Source organism: Felis catus, chromosome B4, assembly GCF_018350175.1.
Source record: "Felis catus isolate Fca126 chromosome B4, F.catus_Fca126_mat1.0, whole genome shotgun sequence".
Taxonomy (NCBI): Eukaryota; Metazoa; Chordata; class Mammalia; order Carnivora; family Felidae; genus Felis; species Felis catus.
In genome coordinates, this window is record NC_058374.1 from 90,485,669 (window position 1) to 90,504,178 (window position 18,510).

The window sequence follows — 18,510 nt, forward strand, 5'->3', positions numbered from 1 at the left end:
CTGGAGCCTGCTTCTGATTCTGTATGTGTCTCTCTCTCTGCCCCTCCCCCACTCATTCTCTCTCTTCCTCTGTCTCTCAAAACTAAACCAAAAAAAAAAAATTTTTTTTTGAACATTAAAAAAACATACTAAATACTTTGCCAGCTTATCTTATTTTCTACCCAGCTCACAGTAAGCATAAGTAAATATTTGAATAAATGAATGTGAAGATGATTTTCCTGTGTTGGAGATATTTTAAAAATTTCATCATGTATTTTGATGCAAATCTAAAAGTGGTTTTCACAAAACAGTTTGAATAATCATTCATCAGTGTGTGCAGCCTTCTAATATGATTACTTTGAGGAAGTAAAGACTGGAAAACATTTGATAACATATTTACTATTAGCAAACGTGGATGTAAATATAAAAAGTATTGGAAGAAAACACACATTGAATGTATTATTAAATCTGAACTGACTTCCTTAAGAGGTGATTATGAATACAAATGTAGGACTCTAAGCTGTGCAGAGAAACTATGAGTCATTTCAGACACAGGAAATCATGTCAGATAAAGCTTAAAGGCAAAGAGTGACTCTGGTGATTGAAAGTTGGTAAGTGATGATAAAGGTTAATAATATTAGTATTATATTGATATTTATTAAGGACATAGGTACATAGGTAGCATGGGATTGTGCTAAGTGTCATGCATGGTGGTATCTTTATTTTTTCATTCTACAGAAAGAAAAAAGAACGTCAAAGCTTAGGCAAAGTTAAGTAGCTTGCCTACTGTCCCATGGGCTTTAATGGTGGAGGCCATGCATGAATTTAGATCTATCTGATCCCGAAGCTCAAGTCCCTGACTACTGAGTGGAGCTGTATCTGATTATGAGATTAAGTTCTTTTTTAAAAAAATTTTTTTTTCAACGTTTTTATTTATTTTTGGGACGGAGAGAGACAGAGCATGAACGGGGGAGGGGCAGAGAGAGAGGGAGACACAGAATTGGAAACAGGCTCCAGGCTCTGAGCCATCAGCCCAGAGCCTGACGCGGGGCTCGAACTCACGGACTTCGAGATCGTGACCTGGCTGAAGTCGGATGCTTAACCTACTTGAGATTAAGTTCTAATGGCAGCTCGCAGAGGGAAATTTAGGCAGAGGTTAAACTACTGCAGAAAATCCTGTAAGGAGACCATTTTGGAGAGCAACATGCCATTTCCCAGAAAGCCCAGCACAGCCGGGATTTCCTCTACTACTGGATCAGATTGCAACTGCTTAGGCTGAACATATGAAGGAGGTAGTTTGCAGTTAGGGGCAAGTTGTGCGTGGTTTGAAAAATACCTGTAGGGGCGCCTGGGTGGCGCAGTCGGTTAAGCGTCCGACTTCAGCCAGGTCACGATCTCGCCGTCAGTGAGTTCGAGCCCCGCGTCGGGCTCTGGGCTGATGGCTCAGAGCCTGGAGCCTGTTTCCGATTCTGTGTCTCCCTCTCTCTCTGCCCCTCCCCCGTTCATGCTCTGTCTCTCTCTGTCCCAAAAATAAATAAACGTTGAAGAAAAATACCTGTAAACACTGGATGCACACACTGAGGGGTTAGATGCTCTCGAAAGAAGAAGCACTAAGAGACTGAATGAAAGTAGAATCAAGTCTCCCACCAGAATTTTCCTGTGCAGTTTCAACTGTTCATTCTCGCTCCTTCCCCTTCGCTCTCTTTTCTTCTGTATGTGTACATGGTTGATGTAGCATATATCACTTTATGTGATGCGATCTTGCTAACAGTCAAGCAGCTTTGCTGGTCTAGAGAGGATTATTTAATGGTCTACAATATTGAAAATCTTGTCAAAATAGTTATTGTTTGTTGTAGCGCAGCCACATATCCAAAGCTGGGAGAATCAGGTAGCGCATCCATCATGGGAATACATCAACTATCTCCAGAATTAACAAAAGGGATGGCTTCCACTGTGTAAAAGAAGATTTCAAGTGTCTCCGTGAGCCAGTCAGCATTGACTCTGTGTCCCTCACGTTGTTGAGAATAGTTCTCCTTGACCCCACTCCCACCCCAGCACATTGAGGCAAGGGGCACGCTTCTACCAATATAGAAGTGTTCTCGGCAGAGCTGAGTCACGCCGTTCTACTTCCCAGATTAGGAAAGCAGAATCTGTGGAGTTTGGATTGAGTGTAGTCTGGAAACCCTTCTCCTGGATCGTCTATGACATCCTCCTATGAGATGATTTCCTTACTCTCCAATCATCACTATTGGTTTGAAACAACGGCACTTGATAAATGTTCACTGAACTTAATAGGGTTTCTCCCCCTAAATGAGGGGCTCTTGAATCCTATCCAGTCCTAACCTGTCCATTCTCGTGTTTGCAGTTGTTGGCACCTACCCAAGATGTTCCTTGGGGTACGTGGCGGAGAAGCTGTCCCAAAGCTCTGTGTAGTGGCCGAGAGGATCTCACTGAAGAGCTGAGAACAGTACGTCAGAGAGACCACCGCTTGAAAGCCTGTCGTGCTTACAGACTCCTTTCGAAAGAGGCCACCCCGACCACAACACCCTAAGCAGGTAGCAACGCAGTCTGTTTCTTCAGCATGGGTGACCACGTTGTCTAGCATGTGAGCCGTCCATCTTAGCCACAGATGGAGTAGGAGAGGACACCTGGCTCAGAGGTAGCCAGCCTATGGGCTGCTCAGTGGCTTCCGAGATAGCCTCCAAGGAGAGCTTTCCCCTAAAAGGACAAGGGTGACAGATTCTCTCCTCGGGGACATTTGATAGTAGACAGAGAACTGGCAGCAAGTGGGAACAGGATGGAAAGAGCTGCGGTTGTTTGTGCACCTTGAATCATGGCCGCATTCTGAAGGCATCTGACAAAGAGCTGACGCAGAGGTGTGCCGGGGCTGGCCCTTAGAGGCCCGAGAGCTGGTGCGCGCATCTCTTCCCAGCTCTGCCGTGGGTCGGTGGGAACACTGGCACCACATAAACTGGGTTTTGTTACAGCTGAGATCTCCCGCCTCCAGATCTGGTTGTTCAGCATTTATTTACCAGCACATCGCTGGGCAGGGGGAGGGATGGGAGCAGGGGAAGCAGTCACCTCTTCTTGTGGGTCCTTTGTCTGAAAAGCAAACAATGCTTAAGGTAGTATGTTGCCGCGGTTGGTATTAAGATCATAATTAAAAAGACATTAGAGGGGCGCCTGGGTGGCGCAGTCGGTTAAGCGTCCGACTTCAGCCAGGTCACGATCTCGAGGTCTGTGAGTTCGAGCCCCCCGTCAGGCTCTGGGCTGATGGCCCAGAGCCTGGAGCCTGTTTCTGATTCTGTGTCTCCCTCTCTCTCTGCCCCTCCCCCGTTCATGCTCTGTCTCTCTCTGTCCCAAAAATAAATAAAAGTTGAAAAAAAAAAAGACATTAGAGAAAACGTGGTGAAATACGTGATTTAAGTCTCAGTTGTCCAGGTACAAAGCTCATAGGAATGTGGTCAGAATGTGGTAGTACTTTTCTGGTTCCTGATGCCTATCAAAGGCACAGGCCCCCACCTCCCAGGCCCACAAAGGACGACCTGACAAGCCGGTTAAGCCTCAGGTCTTATTTCCACATGTATCCTTTACCCCTGTGACTTGAGGCAACTTGAGGGCACACGTTACTTCAAACCGCAAGAGCCCGATGAATATAGTTTTTGAGTGCCTTTTTTTTTTCCCTTTTAAATGTAGGGAGAATAGGACAGATCAGTACAGTCAAAAGACTAGATAGGACTTTGGAATGAGGCTTGATCCCCCCATACTACTTCCCCCCTTCCTAGTTTTTGAGTGCCTTTTTTTTTCTTTTAAATGTAGGGAGAATAGGACAGATCAGTACAGTCAAAAGACTAGATAGGACTTTGGAATGAGGCTTGATCCCCCCATACTACTTCCCCCCTTCCTAGTAGCGTAATTTATCATCTATGCCTCAGTCTCCTTAGCTGTAAAATAGGGATGAAAAACAGTAAGCTCAGAGATGTTTGTAGGGATTACATAAAGTACCATGTGTAAAACACCAGCAGAGCTCCCGGCACTTGTCATGCATTCAAGTAACCTTAGCTCTTTCTCCTCTCTTCAACAGACTTCTCCAAGCCTTTACAACAGCTGCTGCTTTTCTGTCAAGTCGGCAGAATCGACACAATTACTTCACTCTCCACTCACACTAATATGAACTAGGTTGTATGACAATGCATTCTTTATGAGTTTAGGTGTTTGTATATAAGGCCAACTAAACTATTTTACATATGGCTTCATTATTACAGTCCTTTTAAACAACTTTTTCCTTACACTCAGCTCAGCGCTCCTGTAAGTCAGTCCACAAATTACTGTGCTCATTTCCTTTTCTTTTTAAACAACTCCTGGGGCGCCTGGGTGGCGCAGTCGGTTGAGCGTCCGACTTCAGCCAGGTCACGATCTCGCGGTCCGTGAGTTCGAGCCCCGCATCAGGCTCTGGGCTGATGGCTCGGAGCCTGGAGCCTGTTTCCGATTCTGTGTCTCCCTCTCTCTCTGCCCCTCCCCCGTTCATGCTCTGTCTCTCTCTGTCCCCAAAATAAATAAACTTAAAAAAAAAATAAATAAAAAAAAAAACAACTCCTTAGACTCTGGGCAAAGAACTATGTTAGGTGTTGTAAGGGAAGTAAGAAAAACAGATGCTTATGTAATACACAGTTAAAGATACAAAGAAGAGGAAAGGGAGGGAATACTCGACAGTCTTCCTGAATATCCTCTTCCCACTGCCCAGCTTCTGGGGAGCTAAACTGAATGATAATACCATGTGTCTTTTAAATCCCTCGTTTACTGTCTTGCAGTTTATTTACCCCTAGCTTACTTAGGTCATCTGCCCTTAGTCCCATTATCACTGCTAGTACATGAAGGCTGAAATCCACCCATTTGCCAGGAGTAATTCATGGGAGGTCGTGCTTGTCAGTACCAGATGATTTAAGGGGAGCCCCTTGCAAATGGACTGGCTTTTGACATGTGGGCCTTAATTCTTTGCCGGAATTAAATTTGTTTCGAAGTTTCTGATTTGCAAACAAAGCATTTTAAAACAAGCAGTGTGATGTACAAATTACCATCCTTCAGTTCATATTAGAATAATCCACTCTAAATCTGTTTGACATTTACCCCGTAAGAATTTTGCATCAATAAATCATTTCTGTAGCATCTTAAAATGCACATAAGTAATCATATAACATCCTGCATCTCCAGGGCCTGTCCCGTTAGTGTGAATAAAAAAAATAATAAATTATAGTAATCAAGACATAATTATGTTGTCTTAAAAAGCTAAGGGTCATTTGGACTTGATTACTGAAGGAGTTATCAGTGCCAAAGAAAAGTCAGGGAACTACTTACTGGTTTGGGCCTGTAATTAAACATCTGGGACTGACATTTCGGTCATCAGAAGTAGCACCTTTGGAATACATTTCAACACTGCCTTTTAGAGGAGCTACAGCAAATACAGAACCAGTGTAAGGGCTGGAGAGAGGTTGGTTGGTGGAGGAAAGGCCGACTGGTCTCAACATCAGCATTTAGCTATTAGGAAAACTGATGTCACAGTAGCTTGCCTAAAGTCCATATATAGTATTCAAATACTAGTTTGGGAAGAGTCGCTTTGTAATTTTGTCTAAGAACCTCCACCACCCCCTCCCACCCCCACCCCGCGGAACACACACACCTGGTGTCCAGGGACCGCTCACCTGGAATGCGGGTGGGTGGTTTTAAGAATTACAACGCCTGTTTGTTGCGTGCCGGATGGCTCACCTGAATGCACAGTGCCGCTCCAGCCTCACCCTCCCACACTTAGAGAAGTATTTGCCAGATCTTTTCATCCCCTCGTTACCCAAAGCTCTCAACTGATTAGGGGCAACGCAACAGTCTCCTCAAACCCCTTAAACGTCCTCCGGCGGGTCCCTGGCTCGCTGTGCGGTCTCCTCGTGGTGGTTTCTCTCTTTTCTGCCCCTTCAGGGGTCTCAGGTGGGACCTGGGTGGGGTGCTCGGCTCCGCTCTTGGGCCTCAACCCTGGAGAGGGATGCGCCCTGGCAGACAGATTCCACCTCCCGCTCACGCTCGGCGGCCGGCGGCCTCGCGGCGGCGGTGAAGGAGGAGGATTCGGAGGAGGAGGGAGTTGGCGGCCGCCGAGGCCGGGCAGCGGGCCCCGTCCGCGGCGGGCGCGCTCCGCGGTCCTCCCTCGCTCGTCTCCCATGCTCATATTTGGACTCGGCTGCCCGTGCCCAGGAATTTCCCGTCATGCCTCCTGCCGCCCCGTCCGTCGCCCGGAGCCTGGGAGGGAGGGAGGGAGGGAGGGAGCGAGGCTCGGACGGCGGCGGCGGCGGCGGCGGCTCCCCGGCCCTTCCATGCGCCCACGGCGGACCCTCCCGCGCCCCCTCTCGCTCTGCCTCTGCCTCTGGCTGGCCGCGACTGCGGCGCGGGGAGCCGCGCAGTCAGGTAAGTTCGGGCTCCTTCGCCGCCTCACCTCCCCCTTCCCACCCCAGCCCTGCCGAGTTGAGGTGTGACCCCGACCCCTGATCCCCTCCGAGCGCCGGACTGCGCCCCGTTCAGACTCCTGCGGGGACGCCCCCTTTCCTGAGCTCAGGAGGGGCGCGGAAGAGGAGCGCCCCGCGCGGGCGGTGTGTGTGTGTGGGGGGGGGTTGGGGGGGGTTGGATGGAAGGAGGTCAAGCTGGCTTCGCCCCCGCCTACGGGAGGCGTCTGGCCGCCTCGCTGACACCTTATCTCGTCCCCGGCGCGAACCTGAGCCCGAGGGAAGCGCTCGCCCGGCGCGGGCCCCCGGGGAGGGGCTTGGCGGGGCAGCCCGCAGGGGGCAGGGGAGGGGCGCCGCGCAGGGGGCCTCCCGGAGCCCCTGCTCGGCGCAGGACCGCCCCGCCGAAGTGCCCGCTCGGATAACGGGCCGGGGCGCGTGGGAATGCGCCGGTCAGGCCCGCGCCTCCCGCAGGGCGTCCAGGAGGGGCGTGGGGCGCCGACGCGCCGGGAGGAAGCGCCGGGAGCGGCGGGAGGCGAGGAGGGGACACCGGGGGCGCACTGCCCCCCCCCCCCCCCCCCGCCCGCCGCGTCGCCCGCGCCTCGGGCTCAGGCTCAGGCTCAGACTCCCGCGGGCCCCGCTGGTATCTAATAGGCCAAAACCGAACAAAACCCCGAGTATGCCAGGTACCAGTCTTGTTTTTAAGGGGAAAAAAGCATCCGAGTCTGTTTTGTAAGTTTTACAGTGGACTGTTTTAAAGTGAACGAAAGTGTGAACGGAAGGTACCATTCCTGCATTCCTTGGTTTAGGACTATAATTGTCGTAATTCTGAGGTTTTAACACGATAATTTTTGAAGATCGTTTTCTTCAAATATTAGTGAGGGCTTTTTCTTTTACGTAAGGTTATTTATAAAAAGTAATGATCTGAGATTACAAATGTAGGTTTAGGTAAATGTGAAATTGCACGAACGTTGCTATTTGTGATGAGTATCTAACTTACTAATCATCAGAGCTTCTCAGTTCTTCATTTTTTTTTTTTTTGTGGAATGATAGAAAAAAAATTTTAGGTCCTCAGTTGAGATTAGAAAATTTTAGTTTGCTTTTGGTTTTGCCACCAGTAGACTAAACTGTCAACATTAGATATGGCTTACAATTAGGACTTATAAATTAGTTGAAAGCCGACTCTATTAAGCATACATTATGTTCAGAACCCTCTGGTCTGTTTCTTCATATTTCCATTTGTAACATTGGTGGCAAAATAGATTTTAAAAGTTGGTCTCATCTATAACAAAAATCTTCAGGATTCAGGTAACTTATAAAATTGCCAATTTAGATTAATGGGAGCTTTTTAAATGTTTAATTTTATTAAATGTGCAGTTTATAAATACTAATTTAAGCAATGATATCAATTGCATGATTGAAAACAGTACTGATTAGTACTGTTTTTTTTTTTTTTAAAGATCTTTTATGAATTCGTATTTTACGAGTACCTTTAATAGTACTTCTTGGGAAATACAACAGGTTCTAACAGCACTTTTTATTAGTGGTCTTCTAGAAAATACTGTGCTGCACGATAAAGAGTGGATTGTACTGCCAGGGAATATGGGCTTTTTTTTCTTTTTCTTTCAGTGATATGTTGACTTACCTAATACTTGTGGTAAAGCAGCCCTTGAAGACCCAAATCCACCGTACTGTGGCCCCTTTCCAGCAATTTTGAACACCAAATTTATATTTGGACCATTTAAACATTCATTCTTTTAATTTTGGTCCCTGCTGACATATAAGTCTAATTTCTGGTGACTTTTATTAGGGCCCTATGTGAACGTCTGGAATTTTTTTATATTAAAATAAGTAGCTCTCTGCCATGGAGAATTTTGTCACAGTGCCTAAACTGCCTGTCTGCCAAGGTTGCAAACATACAACATAATTTAGATTTTGAATCAACTCACGGTTTTTTTGGCTTTTAAAGGTGCTTGTTCTAATATCTTAGCTAAAGTGTTAACCCATTAGGTCAGAAATCTTTACTGTTTTGCTAAACCCAAGTAACAAGAATATGCAAAGAAGATCCCAACAATAGTTTCATAGGTTTTCCCTATTCGAATACGTTTATCTCTTTTAAGTTACAAATGAAATTTCAACCATTAAAGAGGAACTTTAGGAAATAATGCTTTTTGGTTCTGTTATCTGGTTGCAATTCTTTGATTTTGTCTCAGCCGTGTTACTTATTATAGTTGGGGATTCGGTTCAGATGTTTAGCTCTCTTCTCTGTAAAGTGATGAAGTTGGACATAGTCTCCATGTCCCTTCTAACTCCAGGATCCTGAAATATTGTTTTTGTTTATAAAATGCTGCAGTTACCCAGACTACATTGATTCAAATTTCTGATTGTCAACTCTTACTTGCTATGCATGTTAAACTGGTCTACCTGTAGTCAGAAATGATTGGTAAGGATCCAGGTTTGGGAGCCTGAATCTGCCTCTGGAACATCTTGATATCTGGCATATGCACACAGTTGCACACACCTTGACAGAGTTCCATGATAGTAAGCTTCTGTTACTTTCTCTTTCCCTCTCTAATAGCAGAAGGTGCTGGTTATGTCATGGCGTAAATGTCTCACTGCTCTTTGGGGACAGCTAAGCCCAGGCCCTAAGATGGTCTGGTATTCAGTTTTGGAATTTGTGTTTGGGTTAGGGATACCACTGTAGGGCACCCAAACTTTTCTGTAGCTGGAGGCCTGTGACTAGTTCTTTGGAGGCTTTCCAAATGAAATGCCCTACATTCCTACAAAATGCCCTATTGATCATACTTGGATCTACCCATCTGGTTTACTCAGAATTAAATTGAGTTTGGATAGGAGGGCAATCAGATAGCTATTTCATTTACTACTTGTTAGTTAGCATCTGTGATTGCTGTACAAATTGCTCAAGGCTTTACTTTGAGTATTTCTATATTTTCTCCTTCCTGGGCACAGTGAGATTTTCTTTTAAAATGCTCAACGTGATCCCTGATCCTTGTTCACCTATTTTCTCTATAGCATACCAAAGTCATGTTTATGGCTTTTAAGGAAATGCAAATAAAGAGAAAAGAAATTATAGAAAAGGTAGGTCAGTAATAAATCAACCAATTGACTTTATAGAGGATTTGGTTATTGCCTCATTTAAGCTTCTGTTGCAAGTAACAGAAACGAACATGAACTAGTTTTAAGAAAACGAAAGAAAGAAACTTGATGGGAGCCAAATGCAGACAGACCTTATTAGGGACCAGGGACTGGAAAACCTGGAACTTTCCTGCTCTCTACTGTTTGCCTTTCTTTGCTTCACTGTTCTTTCTTTGCTGACCATTTTTTTTCCGCTTTCCTGTGTTCATGGTTGAATGTGACTGTTCAGCAGCCCCTGAGTATTTACGTGTCCCTTGGTTCCAAGCACAAGGAAAGACTGATACGTTGAGACTTGATCCTAAATTCCCGAGAGAAAGAACGCAATAGACATAGTGTGGGTCACATTGTTGACACAGATTTCCCCTAAGGTCTCTTTTAATTCTAGAATTCTTTGTAGTAGAGACTGCAGACATTTACGTGGTTTGATTTTGCATTTTTACATTTTGTATTATGGGGTTATTAGTCCTTAAAAGGTATAATTTTCTCTTGATTGCACTGTGTGTGGAAAAGCCACCTTCACTGGGATCCTAGGATGTTAGAGCAGTTCATTCATACTGAGGCAGGAATGCTGAAGAGGAGCCTTTGGGGAGTAAATGGGGTGGGGGGAGGGGGGTTAGCACTACATTCAGGAGTTACAAGGCAGCTCAAGATCCACCTGACTTGAAAATCCTTTTTAATGACAACTGATCCATCCTACAATCGTCTGCATATTTTTAGGAATTCACTGCATTAGAATGCTGAGCTCAAATAGCTCTTCAGGGTGAATTCATTGAAACTATTTAAGTAATAATTAGAGACTTTCAAAATAGTAATAGTTGAGGGAGTTCCTTAGTTATTTTCCTGTTTCTCACATGTTTAGCATTTTCCATCTCTACTTTCCTTTAGACTGCTTCTGCTGTCTGGAATATTTTTCTCTTGGAACCTGTCCTTAAGGCTGCATCTCATGGTCTTCTGTGAAGCTTTCTTCTCCTCTTAGAATTGTCATTTCCTTGTGTTTTCAAGACATTTTGTACCCTGATTGGAGCATGATTTTACCGTCTTGCATTATCAAATCCATATGTATTCATCTTCTTCACTAGACTATAAGTTCTATTAGACAAATGGATCGTGTAGAAGAATTCGGATGGGCTGTTAGCATCCGTCATCCCAGGTATAATGATCCCAGCTTTTTCAAATGTTCTGAAGCTTGTATGGCATCCTGCTTGTCACTGCCTTCTTCTTCAGACATTGGAGTTCAGCCACTGCTCTTCTTTCTCAGTCCTTGCTGTTTCTTAGATATTGTAGGCTTTTCCATGAACATTGTAATTTCCTGTGTGATAATCACATATATAGAATGATAGAGTGTTTTCCTGCAAACCGAGATAGATGGGGAAAGAGAATATAGCAAACTGATGTGGAAGGAATCAACTTGTGTTGAGCACCCAATATTTACCAGGTCAGATAGAGAGGGTGGGTGTAGAAAATCATTGGAGACTATTTGAAGGGAAATAGTGTGAAGATAAAAGATTGAAGATTAGGTGTGGCCTAGAGTGTGGAGGACTTTTTTTAAATTTTATTATATTTTTATTAAAAATTTTTTTTAAAAATGTTTTATTTATTTTTGAGACAGAGAGACAGAGCGTGAGCAGGGGAGGGGCAGAGAGAGAGCAAGACACAGAATCCAAAGCAGGCTCCAGGCTCTGAGCTGTCAGCACAGAGCCTGATGCAGAGCCTGACGCGGGGCTCGAACTCACAAACTGTGAGATCATGACCTGAGCTGAAGTCGGACACTTAACTGACTGAGCCACCCAGGCGCCCCTACGTGGAGGGCTTTCAATCCTAGGCCAGAAAATTTGGACTGGGTTAGTAAGCTATGAGATAGAAGTCTTTTGTGTCCTCAAAATATTATAATCAAAGTTGGAGTATAAGATACATTATCTAATAATCCAAAAGATGAACTGAGTCAGGAAAGAAACCATTGGACTAATAAAGAAGGGTTATAAGAGATATTTTTTTTAATGTTTACTTTTGAGAGTGCACAAGCAGGGGAGGGGCAGAGAGAGAGGGAGATATAGGATCTGAAGCAGGCTCTGTGCTGACAGCAGTGATCCCTATGTGGGGCTCGAACTGACAAATTGTGAAATCATGTTCTGAGCTGAAGTTGGATGCTCAACTGACTGAGCCATCCAGGTGCGCTGAGTTTTTCTTAGAGACTGAAGAGCTAGGTTAGTGACTGTGGGATTGGAGAAGTGTTGCTGATATAGATTGGACAGAAATAAACAATTAATTGGAGATGGTGAAAGAGAGGGATGAATAAAAGATGATGGAAAGACGTTAGGCCTGGGTGATTGCAAGAATGTGAACTCAGGAGGTTTGTGGGTGAGGATAAAAAATGAGTTTTATTTTAGATCTATTGCATTTGGGGTGCTGGTAGAATATTAACGTGGAGACAAGTAGCTGAATCAGAAATGGAAGGTTCGGGTCTGGAGATCAAACGTATGCGACACCTGGGTGGCTCAGTTCTGTTAAGCATCTGACTCTTGGTTTTGGCTCAGGTCATGGATTTCATGGTTCATGTGCTTGAGCCCCGCATCCCACTCTGCGCTGGTGGTGGGGAGCCTGTTTGGGATTCTCTCTTTCTCCCTCTGTCTCTGCCCCTCCCCTGCTGCTTCCCGCTTTCTCTCTAAAATAAACAAACTTAAAAAAAAAAGAATGAAGCAGTACAGTTTAAAAAAAATCATGAGTAAGGAAGATTAAAAATAAAGGGGAGAAGAAAACAAAACATTTTTGTTGACTGGAATAAGAGGGAGGGGACAGGAAAAGCATCATCAAGAAGATGCAGTTTCATCTGGCTTTGAAAGATGCCCAGTTAGTATGTGGCATTTTGTCCATGAACTTTCCTTATTTAGGGGACATCACATTTACGCACTCCACAAATAGTACATGGGAAGCCTTGAACAAAGGATACTGCACCCAGAAAGACCTTCCCAAACTGCAAAATTGTTGCTCCTTCTTCCCTTTTTAACCTCTCCAGTGGCTTATGGTAAGATAAGGAACTAACTCCTTAAATGTCTTCCTCATCACCAAGCCCTGATTTGTCTGTACTCGAAACTTCCCACAAGTGGTTCATTTGGCCTTGAACACACATTTTACACTGTCTCCTCCTCATTCCTCCCTTTACCTTCCCCAAGAACGTGAAGCCAATGTGATTGCCACCAGATGAAGTACTCTTTGGCTTTTTTTGGGTTGTTGTTCTCTGTGGGCACTTTTTATTGCCATGGTCAAGTTCTTATCCATAAAATAATTGTTGACAATTTCCTAAACTATAATAAAATAAAAAAGTATAATAAATCACATTCCTACCTCTTTCTTACAGAATGCCATGTTTTTCTTACCTTTTCAAATGTCACCTGCATGATTCTTGAACACTTGAGTTGGCCACCTGGGCCACCATACCCCGATTTCTGACATTTCACCATGGTAGCCTGGAGTGGCATTGTTGCCTGGCATTTGTAAGAATGGGTTACCCAGCTGAGTGCTGACTTGGAAACCAAGAGACAATTTCTTGATATCTGACTTTCTGAAGGAAAGCAGAGGGGATTTACTTCATTGAGAGGACTTCAGTTGCACAAACTGTAGAGGTTTGTAAGATATGAAGATGACTGCAAGTGAAATAGAGTAATAATGCTGGTATAGGACATGTGTTCTCAGGGCCTGGCTTCCTGACCAACGGTATAACCGGATTCTGTTTCTAAAAATAGTACACTGTTCATTACATTTGTCTAAAATGACATATTTATGTTCAGTCTAGAGTATTAAGAATAATTTCTACTTTAATTTAAAAAAAGGAACCATCTCATATGGTAGTATTTGTGTTTTTATGGTTTTTGACTGAGAAAATGCCTCCTAGCAAAAAGCCACTAGTGAGGTTTTAAATGAGTTTTTTTAAATATAAAAAAAAAGCATTCTCATGTTTGGAAAGTACACATGTGTAGGAATTATGGTATATAGAGTCTATGGACAGCTTGATTTCTTGCTTTGTGGATACTCTCAGAGAGGTTCTGGACTCAGCTTTCAGTGACTCATTGTCACCTCACTTTAGAATGGGGCGGAGAATCTGACCATGGTTGAAATTTTGGAATGACAAGAACCCTTCTCAACATGCTCCTGCAACAGCAGTTGACTATTTTATGCCAGACAATGTACTTTATGCTAAGACTGGGCTGTGAAGCAGTCTCAGGGATTAGTATATGAATACGTTTTATAATTATATTTTCAGGTATATGAGCATCATTCTTAGGGCTGTCCTCCTGTTTTTAGGATGAAATTTAATAGGTGATTTGCATACAAATACATCCCTACAGCAGTCTCTGTTATGGCATAACTGTCTTCTATTACAGTAAATTACATGATGAATCTTTATGGTTTTTTAGGTCAGTTTATTTTGTTTAAAGTGGAAAAAACCTGCAAACAAAACCAACCACTCCCTCATTACATATGTTAAATTTAAGACAACACTGAAGATAAGCCTATGCTGCATGTTAGAGTCTTTAAAAAATATCAGGACAGCTTTTGTGTAAATCAGAGAGCCGTGACTTTTATTTATTTATTTATTTGCTGTTTATTTATTTATTTAATTTCTCTTAATTTATATCGAGTTTGATTGTTAGAGAATCTGGGCATGGTTGGGGTTGGGAGAGATCTACAGTGACTATTACAGGTGGATATGTTATTTTAGATTAGTGTGTATAAGGAAAGAAAGGCAGAGCCATATCTCCCTGTACACAGTCCAGAAGATTAGATAGGACAGCAATTGAGGGACCGAAGGTCCCTGGGAGCCCTGGCCTCACAGTAACTGAGAATGAAAAAGTGCAGACACTACCCTCTTTCCTATCTGTATGCCCTCTAGTTAGGTCACTGTAGAGAGCCAGGATGAGCAGAGTTGAGGTGGGGATGTTTACCAACTTGCAGAGCCAGTTGAAAAACTGCAGACTCATTAATATATTTGCATCCTTGTGCATATGTTCATGTTGCAAAGGAATCAGTGTAGTGTGATAAAAAGAACATTGGATAACAAATTGGAAGACTGGGTTTTCCTAGTCCTTTTCTCGTCTAAGGCATGTAAGCTCTCTGTGCCTCAGTCTTCACATCTGCAAAATGAATTGGTTGGACTGAGTGATACCTAATATATAAGATTCTGTAGTGTATGGATTCTGTAGTGAGTGTATGGGTTGTCTAAAAGTCTGCAAGTATCTTTCATAATTTTTAATGGAAATGACATAATTAATTATATGTAATTATGTCTTTTTTTGTTATGTTTGGTTCAAGTTGTCTGTTTTGTGGAACTAAGTATAAATATTATTCTGTGACTAAGATCTTCTGTTTGAACTTTGTAGCCTAATGTGCTCAGTAATTTGAGCCATAAGCAAAGTTATATAACCCTTTTAAAGATTTAGTATTTATTTAGAGGATAGGTTACAGTGAATTAGAAGCATCGTATTAGCTATCCCATTTGAAGTAATGGCAGTAAGCACTAGGAATTATATTGGTTGTCCTAAATGTATAGCTAAGAATTGCTTATTTAGGCTTGGTGCTATATCTCAGATAAGAACAGTCTTCTTTTAATTAGGGTACACTGCTAGTAGAATTTGCTTTTGACCATTCTAGAAATATATTTAATTCTTTTTTTTAATGAAAAAAAATTTTTTTAACATTTATTCATTTGAAAGAGAGAGAGAGAGAGAGAGAGAGAGAGAGAGAGAGAGAGAGAGACAGAACATGAGTGGGGGAGGGGAAGAGAGAGAGTGAGACATAGAATCCAAAGCAGACTTCAGGCTCCCAGCCATCAGCACAGAGTCCGACCCGGGGCTCAAACTCAGGAACCGTGAGATCATGACTTGAGCCCAAAGTCAGACGCTCAAGTGACTGAGCCACCCGGGCGCCCTGAAATATATTTAATTCTTAAACTAGTTAATTTGCTCTTATCATTTAAGAAGAAAATCTCCATTGAGCTTTAAGGAAGAAAAACAACTTTACTAGTTAGGTAAAAAAAAAAAACAAAAAACAAACTTCTCTTGCCTTTAAAACGTATTAGTAAACGTTTGCCCTTTTTTGTTATAAAATATTTCACGTGCACAAAGAATATATCACATCTCTATATAAGACATACAGAGTAATTTTTTAAAATCTAAGTGTCCCCACTCCGCTTCAAAAGTGGAATGGTAAAGGCTGCCTGTGTGACCTTCATTCACAGCTTCCCTCTCTGCTCAGAGTACCCACAGTCCTGCATTCCATGATGATCACTTCACACAAATGATAACTAATACACTCTTGCTTCTTTTTTTTATAGTTATACCATAGATGTATCTAAATCTACATATTTAGATATGTATTTTATTTATTTTATTATTTTATTTTTTATTATTTTTATTTTATTTACTTTTATTTTATTATTTACTTTTTATTTTATTTTTTACTTTTTTTTAATTTTACTTTTATTATTTACTTTTGCATGTTTGGAGGCCTGTCAATGGTGTCATCTGCTGTGTAACTTCTGTGACTTGCTTTTTCCCCCCATCACATTATATTCGTGTTATCCATATTGGTGTCTGTAACTCATTTTTAAAGATGAACATTTCTTTTGTTATCCATATGTTTTTCTACTTTTTTTTTAATTTTTTTTTTTCAACGTTTATTTATTTTTGGGACAGAGAGAGACAGAGCATGAACGGGGGAGGGGCAGAGAGAGAGGGAGACACAGAATCGGAAGCAGGCTCCAGGCTCTGAGCTGTCAGCCCAGAGCCCGACGTGGGGCTTGAACTCATGGACCTCGAGATTGTGACCTGAGCCGAAGTCGGACGCTCAACCGACTGAGCCACCCAGGCGCCCCTGTTTTTCTACTTTTTATTTATTTCTGCTCCTTTCACACTTATCTGGTAGGGTGCTTCTATTTTCCTGTGAAGTCATATTGTTGTATTTTCTCCCACTGCTTCTATGTTTCACCATCCATATATCCCAAATAATGATAATAATGATAGTGATAATGATAATGGCAAATACTCACATATAGATGTTACTAGTGTATTTACTATTTGTTCCAGACACTGGTCTAAGTGTTTGCCCTTTACATATATTAACTTATTTACTGTCCATGGCAACTTTATCAAGGAGGTAGCATGTTACCATGAGAGCTCATATTTGAGATGAGGCCCGTAGGAGCGAGGAACTCAATAATTTGCATGATGATTCGAATCGTGGCAGTCTGGCTGCAGAGTTTATGTTCCTACTCATTATACTATTGTGACTCCTATGTAGTCTTTTTTTTTTTTTTAGTTATATTTTTTCCCATTTAACTTTTTAAGGTATTCAAGCATTTTTGTGACTCTCAAAAAAGAATGACCCTCGTGTGAGCTTCAAGCTGGTTCTCCTGCACAACACCAGTTTTTAATGTCATGCTGTAGTTTAATTTCCTTCATGGTTTGACCATGACTTTTTAATGTAAGTTTTAAAGAATTCTCTGGGATTTATTATTGCTTTTTTCCCTAATTAAAAAATATACCTTCTTCATTATTCTTCTAAAATCTTTCAGTCATTTCCTTTAGTATGTGGCTTGGAATTGGTTCCATTGATTTCCTGCACTAATTTGGACCATTTTCTTCATTTTTAGACAACGGCATCCTCTTTTAAAAAATATTTCTGTGACTTTAAATGAATCAGTTAATCTTCCTGAGCCTTGGACTTGCCAACTAAGTTGCATTTGTTAAGTGTAATTATTTCATTAATCAGACATATGTAATTGCTAATCAGAACCTCCTTTCAGTGTGAAGTAACCATGGGCGATCATGAAGGAAAATAATTAAGTAAAGAGAAGTCCTTGGTAGTGGTTGGAAAGTACTGATTTTCCTCAACCCCTCAAATTGCAGAACAAAAAACTTCAGCATAGAGAGTGAAATCCCTTTGTACTGTAACTTTCTTGTATAACTTTAATTTTTTCCTAAATTGATTAATTTCCTAACTGATTTTTTCCTCTTACATTGTGAGTTTATGAGGTCTTCAGGTTTTCCCAAGGTCTTGGATAATCTCCTAATATCCTTTATTTAAACATGCTCATATTTCTCTCATATAACCAAACAAAAAGCCTACTCCACTTGCCATCATCCTCTGTGACCAAGTTGTTTTACAAGTTGTCTATGTTCTTGCTGTCTATCTCCTATCCGTCCAAAAATATATATTAAATCTGTGTTATGTATCAGGAACTAACTTCTCTAATCTCTGGGGATGTAGCATGAGCTAGAGAGACTAGTTACTTTCATTCTCAGTTTGGAACCAGCATAGCCTGTTGTAGAAGGAGTGAGAAGACCATTCTGTGGTAGGAGCAGGAGGGAAGATGGTTATAGTTGAGGGCAAAGAGGATGGTGAGATCATATGGGGCTTTTGGACCATAATGAGGAGCTTAGATATTATTCTGTGTGATGGAAGCCATTAGTAGGTTTTAAGCAGGCAGTGACAAGATCTGATTTGCATTTTAAAATAATCAGTCTGGCAGCTGTGTGGAGAATGGATTGTAGGGATCAAATGGAAGCAGGTAAACCATTAAAGTCTAGTGTACTTGATAATGGTACTGGTGGCAAAACTCATGGATTGCCAATGGATTGGCTATAGGATCTAAGAAAATGAGAGGAACCTTCCATGCTATTCCACTGAGATTTCTTTGATTGGAGCCATTAATCATGTCCATATCCCTAAACCTAATGGACTCAATTTGGGTACCTATCTTCCTGACTTCAGGGCGTTTGATACATTGACTGTTTACTTCTAGAAATAATCTTTTCTACTGATTTGTAGCACTGTTATTGTTATATATGTGATCCTAGGCAAATTAATTAAAGTATCTGTGCCTTAGTTTTCCTCCCTTGTA

General features: G+C 42.2%; 1 protein-coding gene and 2 long non-coding RNA genes across 6 annotated transcripts in view; 1 reads left to right on the forward strand and 2 right to left on the reverse strand.

Moving 5' to 3' along the window:
- Window positions 1-358: 358 nt before the first annotated feature.
- LOC123386631 lies at window positions 359-5,818 on the reverse strand. Its single transcript, XR_006600836.1, has 3 exons — window positions 5,679-5,818; window positions 1,535-3,081; window positions 359-1,315 (listed from the first exon to the last, which is right to left on the reverse strand). It is a non-coding gene; the product is annotated as an uncharacterized LOC123386631 (long non-coding RNA).
- A 364-nt stretch (window positions 5,819-6,182) lies between these two features.
- The window catches only part of MSRB3 (methionine sulfoxide reductase B3), a 173,323-nt gene continuing 160,995 nt past the window's right edge, over window positions 6,183-18,510 (forward strand). Inside the window, exon 1 of one of the 4 annotated variants that reach the window (XM_023257198.2) lies at window positions 6,183-6,426. In XM_023257198.2, the coding sequence (XP_023112966.2) occupies window positions 6,183-6,426 (244 nt within the window). Of the gene's footprint in view, window positions 6,427-6,864; window positions 7,145-13,101; window positions 13,235-18,510 lie in introns of those variants that run through there. The other 3 variants (XM_023257199.2, XM_023257200.2, XM_023257201.2) reach the window with 3 other exon arrangements.
- LOC111561384 lies at window positions 9,582-13,069 on the reverse strand. The gene is made up of 2 exons (XR_002743928.2): window positions 12,989-13,069; window positions 9,582-10,963 (listed from the first exon to the last, which is right to left on the reverse strand). It is a non-coding gene; the product is annotated as an uncharacterized LOC111561384 (long non-coding RNA).